Source organism: Haplochromis burtoni, unplaced genomic scaffold (assembly GCF_018398535.1).
Source record: "Haplochromis burtoni strain Fernald_Lab_line unplaced genomic scaffold, NCSU_Asbu1 Contig_32, whole genome shotgun sequence".
Lineage (NCBI taxonomy): Eukaryota > Metazoa > Chordata > Actinopteri > Cichliformes > Cichlidae > Haplochromis > Haplochromis burtoni.
In genome coordinates, this window is record NW_024582393.1 from 2,487,756 (window position 1) to 2,508,770 (window position 21,015).

At 42.0% G+C, this 21,015-nt stretch overlaps 1 protein-coding gene across 11 annotated transcripts in view; it reads left to right on the forward strand.

Moving 5' to 3' along the window:
* celf4 (CUGBP, Elav-like family member 4) overlaps nt 1-21,015 on the forward strand; it is a 97,667-nt gene that overhangs the window by 13,203 nt on the left and 63,449 nt on the right. For all 11 annotated transcript variants that reach the window (XM_042219405.1, XM_005918643.2, XM_042219403.1 and 8 more), the window contains exon 2: nt 8,742-8,824. In XM_042219405.1, the coding sequence (XP_042075339.1) occupies nt 8,742-8,824 (83 nt within the window). The remainder of the gene's footprint in view (nt 1-8,741; nt 8,825-21,015) is intronic.

Below are 21,015 nucleotides of genomic sequence, written 5' to 3' on the forward strand. Positions count from 1 at the left end.
CTATCTATCTATCTATCTATCTATCTATCTATCTATCTATCTATCTATCTATCTATCTATCTATCTATCTATCTATCTGTCTGTCTGTCTGTCTGTCTGTCTGTCTGTCTGTCTATCTATCTATCTATCTATCTGTCTGTCTGTCTGTCTGTCTGTCTGTCTGTCTGTCTGTCTGTCTGTCTGTCTGTCTGTCTGTCTGTGAAAAAAGCATAATAAACTTTGCTGAAGTCTGAATGTTGAATTTATGTTCAGTTAATTTCAGTCAGTCAGTATCCCCATTCAAATCCACACAGCAACTTTTGAACATGTTAATTTTAGATCCATTAAGCGAGTGCAGCCTGAGCAGGTGTGACTCATGGTTCGTGTTTCACTGTCAGTTTTTTCCAACTAAGAAAAACCTACAAGTACCATTTCATAACAAAATCTCTTAGTAAAGCAGACTACAGATGATGAAAAAACATTGTACACACAACTGTCACACACACTGGGCCGGTACAGTCTGTCTCTTAATGGTATTTATACACAAGAAACCAAAAAAATCACCATCACCATCTATAAATCCTATACTGCTGTGTAGTGCTGTTTTTGAAGGAGCGTTTTGGTGTCCCACAGTAGTCCAAACACTCCTTAAGAGGTTTTTCCACTGACTAAAGTATAATATTCCCATATAATACATTGAACTATAGTAACATGAGCTCAAAAATGCCCATTTGTTATCTGTCCCACATTGTTTTATTAGTCTCTGCCTCAATAAATTTCCCACAGTGACTGACCTGGTATGTCCGGGTTCAGACTTTAAGTTCGTCATAGGAGTCACTGCAGTTTTAATAATTCATATAATGAAAAGCTAAAATTAGTCCCCCCCAAAACATTTCCTGACAAAATGGCAGCGGCAGGATGGGAGTGAGGTGATTCGTCTGCCTGGATTTTTGGGACATTTAACGTCTGTGTTTTGCCATCAGGGGAGCTTTTAACAAGCTCATACAAGTGGGTGTTGGAGCATCCATGTTTCATGGGATGCACTCAGAGTGAGTGCTGTTTAAGAAGGTATTTTATTTTGTGCTATGAGAGCTGAAGCATCACATGCGTGCCTTTTCTGTGCACGCCTCACGTCATGCGATTGTATGAATATGTGGACGTTTTCAGTGCACTCGGGATAAGGGGGGGGAGTGGAGGTTGAGTGAGGGTTGTTGCAACTCTGTGTGTGTGTGTGTGTGTGTGTGTCTGTGGGGGCAGAGGGAGTTGACACTGTCCTAATGATGCATTTTCTACTCCATTGATTCAATGGCTGTGCTCTCCACTAAATCCTTCACATGCAACACATTAAAGCTGGCCCTTTTTCCTCCTTCACCGATCGATTAGCACAGCTTAGAGACGGCAACTCTGGCAAGCAGGGCGAGAGATGGGACTTGTTGTCTTCAGGGACTTACGCGCACACAAACACAAGCACAAACCATTTAAAAGTTCTCATTGTTTCTCACACATGTATGTCACAATCAAAACAAAAGAAACAAACGAAAAAGGCTTTTTATTCATCTTTAGTTGTAATGTTAGAAGGCATCAGGTCAGCTCATCGTTACTCCCAGCTCATTACATACTGATGCATCGCTGTTCACTGTTCCTTTACTGTCATTGTTTTTTAATATCCAAAGTAGAATAGCATTGAAGCATAGAAAGGTTAGATTAGGAGTCGGTGCTATAAATCAGATGGCCTTCAACCTAAAAAGAACACATGAAAACAACCCTTTAACCACCTTAACCAGATGTTAAAAGGCAGACTCCCATCTGCTGCTTCTCCTGCGTATCCTTGGAGACGCTGACAAGTCCCATGACAGTGACAATCCCAATCATTTTCCTACAGTGTCATACCGTTTAGATGTGTAGGGACTTCTACTGAAGTCTAAAACACTACCCCGCTCATTGAAAACGACGTTGCATCGGGGGAAAAACGTTTTTAGTTTGCATGAATCTGTAATGTCGATTGTGTTTGTCTCCCTTTATTATCCCCCTAAAGGTACCACATTGAAATGTAAAGTTACCTGGTTTTCAAAGCTTCTATTATCTGAAATAAGGTTGTTTTTATTCCCACATCTTTCAGGGCAATCTGGGAGTAATTTATTCTGGGTATTTTTCACTGTGCTGCTTAAAATTCACATTCAAACCATGAGCAAGCTTTGATTTGCCTTGATGATTTAACAGTTTTGCAGAAAATGCCCAGTTATTAAAATTTATTTTACACCCCGAGTCAATCAGAACTTAGTATTCACACAGAATACAGTATAATGACTTTTATTTTACGATCTTCATATCCTCATCTCCAAAAGTAATTTAGTTACAACCGGAGTCCCCTTTATTGTTCAAAATGACTATGTCCTGCACTTTTAAGAATGGAAAAAAATATAACAGACGTACAGAAGTGCCGTCCCTCAGAGATTCATCCATCACCTGGTTATTAACATTTGCTCTATCTATTCCTGCTCTCTGCTTCCCTCAGTGGTACGCTTGTTGTGCGTTTCTATATTATGGATTCTTCCAGTTCCCCCCGAAGAGAGGGCTGAGGGATCTGCATATAGCTGCTTATGGGAGAGCTGAGACTGCTATTACACTCTATTACAAATGAATTCACCTCCTCTTTCATAACACTGCCCCTTAGTTCTGCCTCACTCTGCTGAAATAATATCATAATCAAGACCAACATTCATTCGTCCCCTGAAACAACTCCTGAATTTTTAAGGCCTCTTTCACGCAGTGAAAAAAAAAGATTCTCGATGTGAGCAACGAGTTATTTTTTTCCACTCGTACACTCAGTTCTGTTCTCTGAGCTCGTACTGTGGGCTTCAAAGTGCTTCTTTTTTTTTTTCATTTAATCAGCGATTACAGCAGCCAATTAAAGATTTTAAGACGATACAGGAGAAAGTTGCCGTGTTCCCGGAGACCTTGGCTGTGTCCCCTAAAATAGCCTCTATCCTCTGTCTCTTTCTTCCTTGGTGAGTAATGATCTGAAAGGTCAGCAAAGGTGAAGGGGATATGAGCGGCTGCTGCTCACTTTATTGAATTACTATTCCTCGCAGAACCAAAAGTGAGGGGGCTTGTCTGGGCTTTTACGTTTCGATATCAGATTTACTTGGAGATATGTGACTTTTTTTTCTTTTTTTCTCAAGTCTGCCACTTTAAGTCATCCTAAACATTTCCCTGTATACGTATGCATTAGAGAAATGGCGAGAATGATTCTGCAGCGAATAAAGAGAAGATGGGAATATAGCTATAGAGACATGGTTTTAATAGCTGTGTTTATTTTTTATTTTTTTAAAGCAGTTTTTTTCCTCTGCATTGCAAGTATTAACTTTACTCTTTTAATTTTATTGCATTTGAAAACCAGATACAGACTGAATAGCAATTGTATGGCTCATACCGAGTGTCCCAGTTACAGCAGTACAAGGGCAACTGTATCGTTGAGAAACTCTTTTAATATAACACTTATTAGTATTCCACTTTTGCACTCAGTGCTACTCATTTTCACCATACGACTAAAAGACCAAGGCTTTATATGCCATTTCTCTGAACACAATAAGTCAAGAATTTTTGTCTTTACTCTGACCCATTTCAAGAGTGAATTGAAGAGCGTTATCTAAGCCTCAGCACTCACAGAAATCCAGTCAGAACGTTCTTGTCTTAAGGTCAATCTTTTAAAAAGGAGAAAAAAAACATTCCTCTGTTTATTGAGCAAAGTCTGTCCTTGGTCAACCCTTTCAGGTGAAGATAAGTGCTAACAGAAGTGAGGTAGGGGGAGACGTGGAGATTTCTATTGACTGACTGAAATTGGACAGCCTCAAACAAAGTTTCATGCCAAAGTTTTTCAAGGCAGAGTTCCAGGGATTTCAGCTGTGCCGTGGATAAAGCTTTTTAATGCTATTGACTCTTTTTAGGCTCTTACCAAGTTGTTCTGAAATATTTAAATGATCACTGGGAGTTTCTCCTCATCTGTAGCTGGGAATAAAAGGAGGGAGAGAGAGGGAGAGCGAGAGGAGGGAACTTTTTATGTCCGCCTTTTACAATCCCTGAATTAATAGGCAGAAGATAATTAGAGAATTCTGTACAATAACATTGTCCCTCAAGTTTTTTAGTCTTGGGTGGCATCAGGCAGTGTATGCTGGTAAAAACTGATTCATGTGTCCGGTAACAGTGCTGAGCACTAATTCATTAGTCCTTTTAATTTTAGTAGGATTATAATTAGTTTCAAAGGAGAATTTGAAGAATGGTGTGTCCCCAACCTGGGCCATGGATGTCACAGAGATCACGGTCGCTATATTCTTTCTGGGAATCTGAGGGTTTTAATTACCTTTACACCCAGTTTACACGTTAAATATGTCGACAGTCTTTAGCTATTAAAAAATAAATAATGAAGTAGCATATAGATACATGTTTTACTATTTGTTTAACATTTGTTCGAATTGCTATAGCATGGAGGTTAGCTCTGGTGCCTCGTAGCAAGAAGGTCTTGGGTTCAAATCCACCATCTGTCCTGAGCCTTTCTGTGTGGAGTTTGCGTGTTCTTCCAATGTTGCATGAGTTCTCTCCAGTTACTCTGGCATGCTCTCACAGTCCAAAGACACACAGTTGGTGGAGTTAATTGGTGATTCTAAATTGCCCATAGGTGTGGTTGTCTATAGTAGCTGGGACCCTGAATTAGATAAGTGGATCAGAATGGACTGATGAACTGATAAATCTATGTTGCTACTTACTAACGAGGTAAACTGTTAGATTGGATGAAATGGCAACATATGTACGTCTACATGTAACATACCACATCCTCAAAACCAGGAAAGGTTGTGTGGATTCCTTCTATTTAAAAAAAGTTAGCAACAGATTACAGCACTTAGCTCCTCATGAGCTAAAATATAACCCAAAAAAAAAAATCAAATATCTGATTTGCATAACACAAGTTGGATTGAAGCACTCGTTTCAAATCGGGGGTAATGTTAGCCAAAGTCCTGACTTGATACTCGGCATCAGTCATTGAAATGAAGCTTAGCTTAATAAGGAGAATCTGTTTCCATTCAAATGTGCGCATTACATGTTTGAGCAATTCTCCTCTTCACTGCCACTTTCCCACTTCCACTTTACTGTCAAAGTCACTGCAACTTTGTGGTCCAATGATTTTCTTGCCCTCTTATCCAAGACGATCAGTCCACCATCCCTATTCTCTCTGCACATAGCTCTTCTGTCTTCCTGCCTTTCAACTGTCTTTGCATTCCGCTCCATCTCCACCTCATCCTGGATAATCAGAGAGTAACACAAAGTCTCCATCAGCCATCTGCTTACCCTGCTCCATCACCAGCATCTAGACTCTGGGGTCCTGTCCCATTTCCTACTTTTGTTCAGGACACTGCTCTGCTATGTTGCATTATCGGTATCTAATCGCTAAACTCCTCTAGATTCATATATAATGTATATACAGGATAATGTTCTTTGGTATGAATGATCCCTCCTCGTTGAGTTATCTTTTACAACAGAATGTTTAAACAAACAATGAATCAGTCCCATTGGCAACTTGTTGGGCAACCCATTGGCAAAGGCAGCTCATCAAATTTGGGTTTTCCAAATCAACAAGGTCAAAGCTCCATGTGGTCCAACACAGCTGTCGTTTAAATAAGGTCTGGTGATGGCAGATTTCTTTCTTCTTCCTCCACCAGAAAGTATTCAGCCTCCACCATTCCCCTGCTGCTTTCTTTCATCTTCTCTCATTTCCTTCCCCATATTTCTCTCTCTCTCTCTTTCCCTCCCTCCCTCTTTCGCTGTCTCTCGCTCATTTTCTGTTTCTCTCCCTCTCAGTGGGTGTGTGTCCCTTTAGGGTGTCTGCTGCAGTTGAGATAAGAAGCGAGTGTAGGACACAGGGGGATGGTGTTCACAGAAGCTAGGTGATCTTATCTACTCTCTCTCCCTCTCCGTCTCTTACCGAGCATCCCTCGCTGTTCTGTTTTTCCTCTCTGCTGTTCTCCTCCCCCTCTTTCTTTTTGCCCTTCTTTCCATCTTCCATCGTCTCTCTCTCTCCTCTCCTCTCACACACACACGCACACATACATTCTCTCAGATCCCCCTCTGCGCTGCTGTTGATTTGAATTTGAAGTGATGGGAAACCAAATTGGCAGCATTGACAGCAGAAACAAACAGCTTATCTCTCTCTCCTGGGCCAATATGGATCTTAGTCAGATACTAGAGCTGCTGCCAGCATCTGACTTGTGACAATGATGATAAATTGAACATTTGTTGACTGTCACTTTTCATGTGTGTGTTGGCGTGCATGCGTATGTGTTTGTGTATTTAGTCATGTTAGAGCATCCATCTCTCATACGTGAGTGGATCTAAATAAATGTACTTAGCACATCTTTCATTTTCTTCTATATTACAGTATGCTCTACTTAATACGAGACAGCTATAATATGTAGCTATTTCCAGGTTAAGTTTTAATGTACAAAATGCACAGTGATCACACGGGTTAATATGTAGTAATCCAGCATGTCTTTGGTTACTTTTACTCTCAGAGTTACATCTGCTGTTGTGATTGGGTAGATTATAAAATGTGGGGAAGGCAGGTGCATTTGAATAAATGGAAATTATGATTTCATAAATAAAATAGATTTACATTTTGTTTTTGTTTGGGAATAAAATACTAAGTGGTGTATTTTATTGGTGATTAGATCACCTAGTTCCTCCACTCTGCATGCCAAAGTGTCTTTGCAGGCAAACAAATACATAACTAACATTATGCAGCCTGTCTTCTAATGTTGCACATTCTGTTCTATATACAGTAAATGCAATTCATCACTGTGGGTGTGAAACAGTCAAAACTTTCTGGGAACCTCTGGAGCAAACTGTTTAGCTGAAATATGAAATAATCTCCATATCTGCATCGCAATGTTACATATTCACACACTGCTAATAATTAAAAAATGTTAATGTAAAATGTCATCATGAGTATTTTAGCTTTTGCTACTTAGGTGTATTTTGTGAGTAAAAATTCATTTTTAACATTGTGTTTCTGTTCTTGCTTAAAGTAAGCCAAAGGAGTACGTCTTCCTATGTTGAATACGCTGATTGCTGTAGGTGACTGTGCTCCAAACATGTGAATGAGCGTCAGACGTGTGAATCAGAGGCTTGCGTGTCCTTCCTTTGGGACAGCAACGGCATGTAGTGCTAACACGACAGGCCTGGAGAGGACAAGGAGGTAGCCAAGCTGTCAGCGGCCAGCTCCCACTTCGCCTAATGAGAGAGAGGCACGTTAATTAAAAACACCAACAAGCAGAGCTCCCTGGGGTCCCACCATCAGGGCGACCTGGGGTTAAAGACACAGAGCAGAGAGGATGGAAGCTGCTCTCCTTCCACATACTGTACATGATGTTACCCTCAACAACAAATAGCCCCCAGTATTTAAAAAGGACAAAGAGCTTCGAGAAGGGGGTGCATTATTTAAAATGCACTGTGTTTTGGTCTTTGGTCTGTAAGTAGGGGTCTATGATAATCATCTCAGACTTAGGTGCTGATGTTCTCAAAACAAACTATGGTTCTTTTGTACCTTTGTTCTTACAGATTGGAAACAGCAATGACAATAAATATATTATATGCACTATGAAATATTTTCTTGCTGCTGTGATATAATGATTTTGAATACCTCTATAATCGCTTTTTTGGAAAATTCCCAGATATTGTAATGCAACAAGTCCAAAGGCTAATTGTGCACATTTGGTTCTTTCCCTGATTGTGACTGAAATGAGTGTAAATGAAGAATATTTACATTTTTCCCACAACCTGGATGTGAGCAAACACCCAAAATACCTGTGCGTACAGTATGAGCTCAAATTGCGCATCAACCTATTGTGCAATTGTCTCTGTGAGCGTTTTATTAATCTGTCAAACACATGAATCATTAGGCTTGATCTGTAGATTGACAGTTTGTCAGCTCTCTGACAGTGGTGTGTGCCTCACTGTCAGCGGGGGGTGGCAAGGGAACAGCGCGCACGTTCCCCCACGGCTTCTTCTTCCTTGCCTCCTGCGTCTCCATCTTCTCTCCACCCCCACATGTCAGCCCAGGTGCTAACAAAACCGAGGATTGTGGGTAGTCTTGGAACATATGGAGCAGGGAGATGGAGAAATGAAGAGTGGAGGGAGTAAAGTAGAGGGAGGGTGGGTAAGAGAGAGAGAGAAAGAAGCTGTCAGGCTGTCTATCCCTGTCACAACAGCCAGAAGAGTGCGATGGACGAATGGATAACTGCTATTTCAGGCTGCCAGGGAGAAAGCTCAGTCAGATTTGATGTGTTGATGGGGGCATGGTGGCTCTCGCGCAACAGAATACACAAATCGTCACACGTTGACTCAAATTTTAGTCCCACTTATTTCCCCTCTGCATGCAAGTGGATTGCATTCGCGGTTGCAGAAATATTCAATTTGTTCAGTCACCGAAATGCTGTTTATTGTGGACACACAAGCACGAACAAATTCCCTCTGCGGCCATGTAGACAGAGTTTCAGAGCTATGGCTGCAGGCTTACTCCGTGTGTGTGTGTGTGTGTGTGTGTGTGTGTGTGTGTGTGTGTGTGTGTGTGTGTGTGTGTGTGTGTGTGTGTGTGTGTGTGTGTTGTTTTTAGCTATTTGCTGATGATTGGTGCATCCCCCTCCCGTAGCTGTCTCTCCTCTGTCCCCAGTTCACATAACATAATTGTGTCTTTCTCTCTTGCTGTATTTCAGGCTGTGCCTTCCTCACCTACTGTGCCAGAGAGTCAGCCCTGAAAGCCCAGAATGCATTGCACGAGCAGAAGACCCTGCCAGGAGTAAGTCGCACACAAGAAAAGACATGCCAAGCCAGAAGCGAAATCTTACATAAACACGTCTTGGATTCAGTCGCACACAAACACAGATGCTCATTTTAGCATATAATGACTTATATTTATTTCAGATCAAAGAGGAGTCTCTGTCTTTGCCATGCCTGCCATGTAGTGCTTATCACTGGCTATACACCACACTTCTTTCTCTTAAAGATCTTTTTTTTCATCTGCCACCCCCCCCCTCCTTTCACTGCCTCCCTCTCTCTTCACTTTGACAGTCACACATACACAAACCCATAGGGATAAACCACACGGCATCACATCATAGGCATACTATTTATAGTCCTTTCTCCAGTTTGTGTAAATGAGTGTGTGTCTGTGCGTGTGCATGCGCCCATGTGTGTGGGCAAGTGTGTAGAGAGATAGACAGAGAGAAGGAGAGAGGAATGAAAATCTGGTAGATGTAGACTCTTTCTACATTTATGTGCACACTCTGCATTATGTCCCAGGCTGGCAGCGAAACAGGAGTGTATTGTGAATGCATATCAAGAGAGCACATCTTTTACGACAGATGTCCGTCCACGTGCTGCGGCCGCTGCTGTTCACACGCACATGCAGCTGGAAGCAAAACATGCGCGTCTGAATGCTCGACTTCTATTTTCGCATGACAGGATGAGGAAGTTTTCACTTTGTCACAGAGAAGATGCAGATTTTCAGTTTGTAGTAGTGTGCGCATGCGAGTCTGAGGCTTTTATCAGCAATGTGAGCTCTTCCCTTGGCGCACACATGATTTTATTATTACATATGTGTGTTGTGTGTGTGTGCATGTGTCTGTCTCTGTCACACGCTTTGATTAGTACGTGCATGCTCCCCGATGCCTGCGTGTGAGCATGAACATGGATGCGTAGCCGGCATTAGCTACGCATATGTGTGCGTGTGTGTGAGTCTTAGGAAGTTTTGATGCGTTTCTGTCAGGCCTGGCTCGGTTTGCTCTGTTCGTTTTTAATGACGCCTCCAGGGAAGCTGACAGTCGCCGTGTTGAGCGCACAGCCTTTGATGTGAGTGATTATGACATCACAGACGTGCAGTCAAGAAGAGCGGAGGAGTGGGGATCCGTGCTCTCAGTCTTTTTTTTCTTTTTTTTTACTTCCCAGTGGCATATTATTCAGAAAGAAAGAGGGAGGGAGAGACAGAGACACGAGGAGAGAGAGGAGGAGAGATTAAATATTTGGCCAAAACCAGAATGCGATTTTGTGTTCACACAAAGTGTGCTGCCGATTGATGTTTTTGCCTTTGTTGCTATTGTTTGACACAGACCAGAATATGTGGTTCACAAAAACATTTTTTGAGGATTCTGCCTTTCCATCTTGAAGGGACTATGTTTGGCTTCACATGCTACATAGAAATGCATCACCAGCAAATTACTGTAACCAGTCGCTTGTAATTAATATTGTTTTTAGAAGGAAGATGCCAATTAGAGATGCCTTTGGCAGTTTAGGACAGTCTGTGTTTGACCTATGGCGAGAGCTAGATAAACACAGGCAGGCTATAGGACAGACCTAGATGTTTAACAAACCCTGAAGCAGAGAATTCAGACAGGCAGACCAGGAGACTGTCTTTTGTTGCTGGTGAAGGTAAATCCAGCAAAACAGAATAAATGAGTTCATTAGAAATAGAGCGAGGACTTGGCCCTGGGAAAGGCAGTGGGACGTTTTATGGCGCACGGCTACACCCTCTTACTTCCATTCCTTCATTCAGTGTTGTTTTTCTTCCTACCTACCTTCTTCACTCGCTCTCCTTCTATCCTCTATCAATCCCCCCACTCACAGGCCAACACAACCAAAACCCAGCAAATGAAATCTCCTTTCTACCCTGTTAAAGCCTCTTTCCCCTTCACTTTGTGTCCTGATGCGCTTTTTTCCGTCAAAGTTGCTCCCCAGCTCTTACATTTAAAAAGTTTTCTGCCGTCCTTGTTTTTTCTTTCCGTGCTGCCAGGTGAGCTGAGAGAAGAGGGGATTTGACTTCCTAGTGGAAATGCCCTGTAAGCATGGCTGTAGGCTGTTGGTGTAGCTCAGACAAAGTACTAAGGGATGCCTGATGTGAATGTGCACGCACACATGAGCGTAAGCATGTGCGTGTGCGCGCGACCGAGCGGGTGCAGTGTCAGGAGAGACTTTGGGTAAACAAGTGACAAGCAGAAATACTGATGTTAAAGTGACGCTGACATTGTACTACTGGTGATAGATGACAAATTGTTTTCACATTGCTCATTCCATTATAGCACTACAAACTACAGGTACACAGGATTATGCTGATGGAGAATATGTGTCTGCTAGCGTAATTAAATCAGCTCTACTGACAAGTGACACAGAAGCCAGCGCTGCTGAACATTCAAAATATTCAAGACATGGATCCAGTATTGGAATGATAAACCAACGCAGTGCAAAGGGAGCAAAGTCAGCAAGTAAAGAGTGAAAGACTCTCTTGAAGCGTGGATGGATCACTGAACAGTCAATAGGTCATGGAGCAAGAAATGACTGTTATTGATTATTGTGTTGTATATAATAGTCTTATTTTTGGTTCAAAAAGCAAACGCTTTGGTAAAAAGTGTATCAGTTTGCTTTTGATGTTCAAACTTGATTGAGCAATCAGTTAAATTTAATATTTTTTTGTTGACATTCAACTACAAAGCGTGTATTTTGCAGGCACTTTAGGCACTGTTTTAGGCATGAGTACCACAGTGTGTGGGTCTGCTGTGTCAGAATTTTATTAATAAACACCATGAGAAAAATACTGATCTACACGTGAAACAGCAGGCCATCTGCAGCAGTTTAGCATTACGGTAAGCTTTCACAGTTACCATAAATGCAAACGTACCATGTAGTTATGACTGTTCCAGATTTTGGCTATTCTTGTTCAATATGGCTACATTTTCAACATAATGGGAAATATGCCTGTGAAAAAGATTTTCCCCTTTTTGAGGTAAACAGGCAACAAGCGCATAAATGGACAGAACAAAAAAAAAGGGGGGGGCGCATCCCAAACGCCAGGCCCTGACTGCCACAGTTATGATCCTGCGCTCCAGTTTCAGACTCGTACTATGGCAAGAAACATTAAAAAGCTCCTGTATTGATTCTGGCAAAAGAAGAGCCCTCACGAGTGGGAAGATGTATTCTTGTGTGCGCACGTGCATGCGGGTGTGCATTTACGTGTGGGTCACGGGGTGGAGTTGCAGCGCTAGCACTAGCACATGTGCTCATGAAACACTGCACAAAGACTCGCCAGCAGATTCTGGCAAACATAAAAACACTAACACCCTCAACACACGCAGAAAAGACATACATACATATATATATGTGTGTGTATATATATATATATATATGGGCCAGTGCACTACCAAGTGCCCCCCACACAGGGCACAGAGGGAGCTCGCACTCTCGCATACATAGCGCTGAGCTCAAAGTTAGAAAATAATGCATACAAATACACACAAACAGGTACAAAACACCCCACACACATGCACTCACACTCCAAACACTTCTCTTGTAACTGCAATACAACACCCCTCGTAAGCACTTCCATTCAAAAACATGATACTCCGATACACACAGAAAGACAGAGAGAGCGAAAGAAATAGGGAGAAAGTAAAAGAGAGAGAGAGAGCAAGAGAGTGAGAGAAATACGGCGTCGATTGACTCTCACTGTAATAGTGAGCCAGATGAGAAAATATAGAACACTGTGAATCAATGCGTCATTTCAGAGCGCTTTCACACACACACACACACAAACACACAGAGTTTTCAGCCCAGGGGCAAACAAACAACAGAAATCAGAGGAAAGCAAATGAATAGCAGGATGGAGGAAAGAGGAAGGGGTGGATGATGGCAGATTGGAAAGAGTGGGTGGATGGAGGGAGTGAAAGGAGAGGTATAGTCGGGGTGCCTCCATACCGAATGATTTGTGTCTGTTTCTTTTTCAACCCACCCACCACCACCCCCGCTTTCAGTCCTTGCTCTCAGTCGAGATAATGCCAAGGCAAAAAAAAAAAAAAAAAATCCATGCCATTGATTGGCTCCTGCGACCCAGTTTCATGGCAGCTTTTTCTCAATAAGTTGCCCTCATTGGTCAATAACTGCCAAGCTCCCCAGGTGACATGGGTGAAGAGGTGTTTGGATGGCGGGGTTTTTGGTGGTGCTCAGTTATGATTTGTGTACAAGTACTGTAGTTCAGTCCTTCTTGTAGATTTAGATTTATGGCTCAGCGTGCGGGAGGCATAGCTACACGTCCACATGAATAATGCCACAGACCCTGGAGCTAAAATATCCCCGCTCTCTCCCCAAGCTATCACCTCATCAACTATCCTAATCACCCCTATCCAAAAGAAAACCATTTGCCCCATAAGGTGCTCCATTTAATGAATGCACAGTCATTGAAAGAATGCCGGGGTGATGCACAAGCAAGTTTTAGCTTGAAACGACTTCTCCTCACACACACACACACACACACACACACACACACACACACACACACACACACACACACACGCACATACAGATTTTTGTCAACTCATAGACATAATGAGCAACTTATTTCAGTCTCACATTGCCTAAGATGAAAAAGAAAATAGCAGCATGCATTGGCAGTAGTCTGGATGAAGAAACAGTAGACTGTACCCAGCGTCCACACCAGAGCAAAGCTTTTAAGTGAGGCGGTAGGCAGCCTGAATCTGGCAGGTCATAAGCCTGCAATAAAAATTTAAATGAGTCTCCCCAAACAGACAGTAGAAAAGCAGAAAGACTTTCTGTAAATAGTGTTTGTAATAAATTCAGAGGTAAACAGAGATTTCAGTTTGTTGAAAAACTTAATTTTGTAAGTTCTTATTTCTAACAATTTACGTTTTAGAGGTGCTATAGTCTGTTTTTTATGCTCTGTGGCTTTTTGTTCTTTGGATTACACTCTCAGTTTCAGTCTTGATGCTTCAGCATACAATAATATTTAGGACAATAGCGTGGGTCAAACTTTTTGGCAGTAGCTTGGGATCTGCGCCTTCTGTCATTCAATGGAGCAATGTCCCAAAGCCAGGGCCAAAAAGACATTGTTCATGGTTTGTTGTGGAAAAACATAACTGCTAAACTCCATAAATGTCTTTGGGATGAACTGAAAAAGTCTCTGTCCGCCAGGCCTTATCACCCAAACACCAGTAACGATAATGTTCCTGTGCCGAAACAGGCCCATATTCCTGCAGCCGGGTTCCCAGCTCAACCTCCACTGAAGAATGGCGGCTAACAGAGCAGCAGAATAATGCCATTGGTTTTGGTTTTGATTGATTAACTGATTGATTTGTGCCCTGAACTACATGGCGCTATGTCCATACGGGCTTAAGCTGCCACTACTGTATAAGCCAATCCAACCAAAGTGATTGACTGACAGTTGAGCAGCATCTAAAAACCCTTCACCCCAGATCTTCCAAACAACTTTGCAAAGCCGACAGTCTCACATTCACATCCATGTCATTGCTGTGGGTGAGAAAGACAAGGCTGCACCTCTCTCCTGCCTATAGTTTCAATTTTTAATCTTCCTCACCTTTAAAGTGTCCGCTATTCTTCTGGCAGTTAGGTTGTTACGAACAGGGTGGGACGTCATTTCAGCTTTTTTTTTTTTAGCCCTACACCTGCCGCAAGAAAAATCTAGCATATAACCATAAATTGAAGTGAACATTTTTTTTAATATGGTTGTGGTGTTTGGTTGTCCACATACTTTTGGCTTATATAGGATGGCTTTGGCTGAACCCCTTTAAGGAGTAAAGCATGAATGGTGCCATAATTGCAACAAAGATCATTACATGCCTACACACCATCTTTTGTCATATAAAGTCTGAATGGTCCCATTATCATTGGGCTCCAGGCCTGATGTTACAACCTCCCATTGCCAAGTGGAGTTTGAGCAGATTGTACAAATGAGAAAAATTTATCTGTCTCGAGGCAGTAGTTCACTGTAGTCCAATAAGCCAACTAATTTCAGAGGTGGTGCATGCTACCTGCTGGGTCAATAGACTGATGATCCATATGTGAAATTATGCACTTTTTCTTTCCGTTTTAAGGGGTTTTTTTTACTACTGAGCCATACTGCAGCACATGTAGCATTATATCGCTAATCCAGTTTGGGTTTTCGCCAGTGTAACTGTTCCAGTCAGCCCCATTGCCAATCATCATCGTGACATGTGTTGACTCAAGTTTGTTGCCGTATGAATCATTATTCTAATTACAGATTACTCTCATAAGAAAGATTACTACGGTGCTGCTCGCAGGAAATGATGAGGAAGACAAAGAAAGACCTCAGCCAAGAGCAGCTTTAAAACCTGTGATATGCTCTCCAACGAAATGGCTTGAACTGTCTGAGCGATTCTAAACACCTTTAAGAGGTACCATTATTTACACTAAAAGCATGTCCCCCACTTCAGAAATTTTAGAAGTGGGATGCTCTTTTTTTCCAGCACCTCAGTCTATAGCTGGCTCAAGCTCCTGTCACAGTCTGAAATCATCTTGTCTTTTCCTCGAGTTTGTATTGATCCGCGAAAGCACGGTCTTAAAGCGCACCAATGAGTCTTCGTCCTCAACAGCCTGCTCCACTGAGCATTTACAAGTGCTAATGTCACAACTGGCATTTTCAGGCTGTTCCTTGCACTCACCAAAGTGAAAAGAGGTTTTTTAAAAAAAAAAAAAATATCCAGCCGCAGTTTATTCACTTTTAAAATCTTGAGAGAGAAAAAAAAACGCTCTGTGATGCCCAAGTTACTGTTCAGAGAAATCACACATCCAGTTCTTGCTTGATTGGAATTGTTTTGTAAACCCTCAAAGCCATGAACTTGCTTACAGATACAAAGCTGGCAGTGACTGTGACTGTCGCTGGGGAGAGGACAGAAGTGGAGGCTGCTGCAGCTGGAGCTATTCAAATAAGAAAAAAAAAACCACTGTAATAGCATCCTAACCAGTGTGCGCCTTGGCTTCAGCGCTGGGTGTGCATATAGTTCACAGATTTAAGTGTCTCCATAAGCTGGTTGTGATAGTCATTCTGCCATTGTCATAGTTTTACCTCCTGCTGCTGCTGCTGTATTGAGTTCGCCTGACTCCAGCTGCTTTGAAATTTCCTGCCAGGACAGGGACTTCTTTTTTTCCCCGAATAGCTGTATGTCACACTGCTATATCTATTTGTCTTTTTCATGCTCTCAAGCCTCCTCACGCATACAGTACAATGTGTCTTTCCACACCAGCGAGTGCTGTGTTGTCTGATTTCTTTTATTGTGGCTTGTTCAGGTAATTTACCATGCACATTAAATGTTGAAGAACAGTGGAAAGATAACTGGAAACAATAAAATGCAATAAATCAGTCACGCCTACAATATAATTTATCTATTAAAGTGGTGTTTTATTGATCATTGGAGGATATTACAGTTCGCATTGCACACCTATCCTTTCTGTCAAGCACCAGCGACTAGTCTGTCCTACCTCAGTTGTTAATGTGGGGCAGAGCAGATGCTTTTAAACAGCAGCAAACATTTTCATTCAGTGTTCTCTTTTTTTCCTGAGATTTTACAGCGCTCTTGTAGCTTTTACTGTGAAGCCCACTGTGCTCTGCATCTTTTTATCAGCCCTTTCTGTTAATCAGCGCTTTCCCTTTTTTTTTTTTCCTCAAGCGGACCAACTGCTGTTATAAAATGAAAGCTTACTGAGCTTAATTGTCTTTAAGTCTTTCTATTTTATTTGAAGTCTCGCAATGAACATTAGTCTTGACTCGTTCTCCAAAATGGCTTTATAGAATTTTTGGAATAAAGTTGTTCGAGTGTTTAAAAATTGATGCTAAGTTGCATTCTAGATTCGATTTCTTCGGTAACAGTATTTTACAGTGAACGAGATAGCCAATAAATAATTTCACTGTGATTGCAGTGAAAAAAAAGCCCAGTTTGAACAAGGCCTTTTATAATGAAAACATCTAGAAAAAATTGCTGCCAGTTCAAGGCCAAGTGCAATCATCATGCACTCCTTCTATCATTGATGTAATCTCTCATAATAACTTCCGAAAAGCTACCAAAGTGAAGCGGAAATATGTGGAAAATAATTATAAAAGTGTTGGATTGTGGATGGAAACATTGCCCATTGGTTTGTTACTCGCACTGACTACAGTACTAAAAGTTTTTAATACTAGGAGCCAGTGGTACCACGCTGCAATATTAATGTTGTTTTCTACTTAGAAAAGTTTTTATGAAGCATAAAGTAACCACACAGATTTCACAAAGGGGGCTTTACCCTTCTGTAAATACCATTCTCATGCTCAGTGGAAATGTGCAAAGGAAAAAACAAAACCCATTTTATTCCGTGACCTTCACCACCTCACCTCCGCTGTAGCCGTTGGAATATATAATGTGGCAATTTCACTTTCTTCGTTTGGCCCATATCCTCTGATACGTTCCGCAGAGTGCGAAGTGGCACTCGGAAATCTTATTCCCAACTCCGCTGAAGCAGCTGGTGAGCTGGTGGCCGGCAGATGTGATAATGACACAACGCACCAGCTGAGACGGCATAGCGGGCCACGACTCAGGCAGCTTTTAATAATTGATGGCAGCCAAGGCCCCGGATTGGCCAGTAATTGCATTACAGGTCACTTCTCAATAGCAATTTGTGAAAGTTGTGGTGATGTGTGCCGGGTGGCGATCAATAGGCACTGTCCAGAGAGGCAGACCCCCTCCTTCTCTCGCTCGCTCTCTCTCTTATGCTTTCTATCTTTCTGTGTCTATGAAGGTTGGATGTCTAGTGAAAATATTTTCTTCCAGTGCTCAGTGCAGCAACACGGTGAGGATTCATTCACTTAGCATCAAAACACTGACAATAATTTAAGACCCGCGAGCACCTGTTAAGCACATTAACCCCTTCCAACACTTTTTAAATAAAACATGTGCAGTACAAGCTTCCTGCCATTTCCAGGTAGCCTAATGTTGTTTCGCAATGCTGGAGCCCAGCCCGTTAAAACAGTTGCATGCCTTCAATTCAATCAGACAGAACTGCTATTTTATTTGAGCTTCATGTTTCAGTCTGATTGTGTTCACATGAGCCGTTTTCTGTTTGGTAGGGGCAGATTATTGTTATGTCTTTTGTAACTCTATATGAACGGCAGCAGCAGCTGGCGTGAAGAGCGACAGCAACTTTTTTGTGAGCAGCATGGCAGCATGGCATCTGATATGTGTTTACGTGAGCATGAGTGCACAGAGATTATTTCTGGAAATGTGTGACAATGAGATCTGTTTGTATTTTAAGATACTTGTTCTTAAATGAAAATGTATGTGTTATTTTAGCCTAGTAGCTTAATTAATAATATCAAGTTGGCTGCCAAAGTAGCTTTGAGTTTATTTTTAGTATTTTGGAGTTTTAAACATACAGCCAACATTTCTGTCCCACTGCTTTTCGCAAGTGCCATACCTCATCACTGGAGGTCCCTATACGTTAGCAATATATGGCACACTTGACTGAAACACAACCGAGTAAATTGAAGCCTCAGGTTCCCAACGTCGAAACAGAACAAGAGCTCAGATTTACCCACTGCACGGTGCTTTACTATCCAGCCTGCAGTGCAGGCTGTGAGCCTTGTGGCCCCCTCTGGCTCTCTGGCTGCACTCATTCTCATGGAAGTTATTTACTGTTCTAGCCGTTATTTTTCTCTTTTTTTCCTTCTCCCATTGTTGATGTCTCACCCGCTTTGACATGTAAACTATCAGTGTGTCATTTTGCTGCATCTGGTGTTCATTCTTTTCTCTCTCTGTATCTGCCTCGCTCTCTCCCTCTTCTCCTCCTCCTGCTCCCCTCTGCTGTGGGATGGAGAGGAGGAGGAGGAGAAGAGAGAAGAGTGGAGGAGACAGTAGATTTTGCATGCTCTAAATACAGCCTCTACGTGTGTGGGGTGCTGTCATCAAAGGAGAGAAGGGACAGGGGATGGTTCACTTCTTTTGTGGTGGTGTGTGCTTGCGTGTCTGTGTGTGCGACTGTTTGCTTATGCAACTAAGTGTGCATTAATTCAAGCAAACATCAAAAATGCTCCCTCATCCATCTCTCTGTTTAACTCTTCTCCTCCTTCTCGCTCCCCGCCTGCCTGCATCGCTCTCTGTAATGCTCATTTTAGCATCATTTTGTCCGCATTGCCTTTTTTTGTTTGTTTGTTTTTGTCGTTAGGCTCTGCCTTTTGCTTGCCTGTCTGCTTTGGTGTGTCTCACCTCTCTTGCATGTGCTTGGTGGGGTGTGACAGCATTGAGAAGTCACCAAAGAGGTAAATGATGATAGGCCATCCATCATGCTTTATGGACTCTGTATGGTGCTGCTGTGGAGAGTGGCTGCACTGTGCAGTAACTCAGAACACTCTGTCCCTCCATATAACCTGGCAGGGGCTCTGCTGTTTGCCTCGTCTCTCCTGGGTGAGTGTTCATGTGTGTGAGACACAGGAAGAGCGCGGGTCTGACTCACCCACTTAAGCGTTTCTCACTGTGTGTTTGTGATTCAGGATGTGTGTGGACGAGTGAAGGAGGGAATGGAAAGAGTGTTTGTCCACACTGCCAAACCATGGGCAATGAGCTTTCATTATGGTCTGATATGCCACTGCTGGGAGCATCACCTCCAACCAGCAGACACAACAAGGTCTGCATATGTGTGTATGTGTTAGCGAGTGATAGAGAAACAGGCAGAACGACAGTTAGAAAGATACACAGAAAGACTTACCTGAGTACAGTTAGATCCAAAATATTTTAGACAATCACACATATTTTCTTGGTAAATGTAGCGTGCTTATGTCCACCAACACACTGGATTTTATGTAAAGTAATCAAGATGTAATTAAAGTGCAAATTTTAGGGGTTAGACAAAAGCATTGCACTAACTGGTTATCCATGTTTAAATGTAGAGGCCCCAATTTCAGAGCCTAAAAGGTAATCGGACGGTAGGCAGACAAACATTTCCATGGCCAGGTTAGGGCTGGCCCCTTGTCACTCCATGACAAATTAACCAAATAAAGTATTTTGAGTTGGTTCCAAGTGTTGAACTTGCATTTGGTAGCTGTTTACTGGAACTCTTAGTATAGGTCCAAAGAGATGTCAACACGAGTGAAGAAGACCATCATTAGGCTGGAAATTGATGATAACCCTATCAGAAAGAGAGAAAAAACTTTAGGAGTGGGGCCAAATCAACAGTCTGGTCCATACTGAAAAAGAATGAATGCACTGGGCAGCTCAAAAACACAGAAGAGCACAGATGACAGCTAAAAGTGAAAGATTAGAGTTTACTTTTCTAACCAGATTTTGCCGAAAGAGTCTGCACAGTTCTGGAAAAGAAAGAAATCTTTGGACGGATGAACTCAAGGGTAACGTGAGAGGATGAGATGATATGATAGGAAGATAACAGTATAGTGAAGCAGAGAAAAAACTCATGATCTGAAGCAAGTCACATCATCTGTCAAACGTGATGGAGGCAATGTCATGACATGGACATGTATGGCTTCAAGTGAAACCGAGCCACTACTTTTTATTAAGGATGTGATAGAAGTGGCCGGAGAAATCCTTGACTTTCTCCTCAGCTTCAGACAAACGCTGCAAAATAGACTGAACAGTGATTCACTGTGGAAATGGATGATGACCCAAAGCAGAGTGCAAAAACAACCCCTCAGAGTTGGCCACTGAAGGGTTGTTTGATTGCTGATCTCAGTCCAGCGGAGCATGCTTTTCAGTTACTAAAGACTAAAGATAGCTACAAAAAACACCTGGCAAATTATCTCAAGAGAGGAAACAAGCCTTATATCTGAAAGGTATGTTAGTTTGTCCAATTACTTTTTAGCCTCTGAAAATTTAACAGTTACAAAAATGTTTGTAAAACTCTTTTCAGTTATCACATTTTGATTATTTAATTTAAAAGCTATTATTAGAGTAGATATAGCTTGCTGTGGCTTACTGTTAGATTATCTAAACTGATATTTGCAAGTAATAATTGTCATGGTACGTTGTGTGGCAGGCAGGAGAAGGACCCAAGATGCAGACTCACAGACACGGGGATAACTCAAAAACACAGCTTTAATGCTGGCAAAAGGTGGAACACGAAAACAGTACTAAACTAAACTGGGAAAGCTAAACATAAAGTAAACCAGGAACCACGGGGAGAATAACACACAAC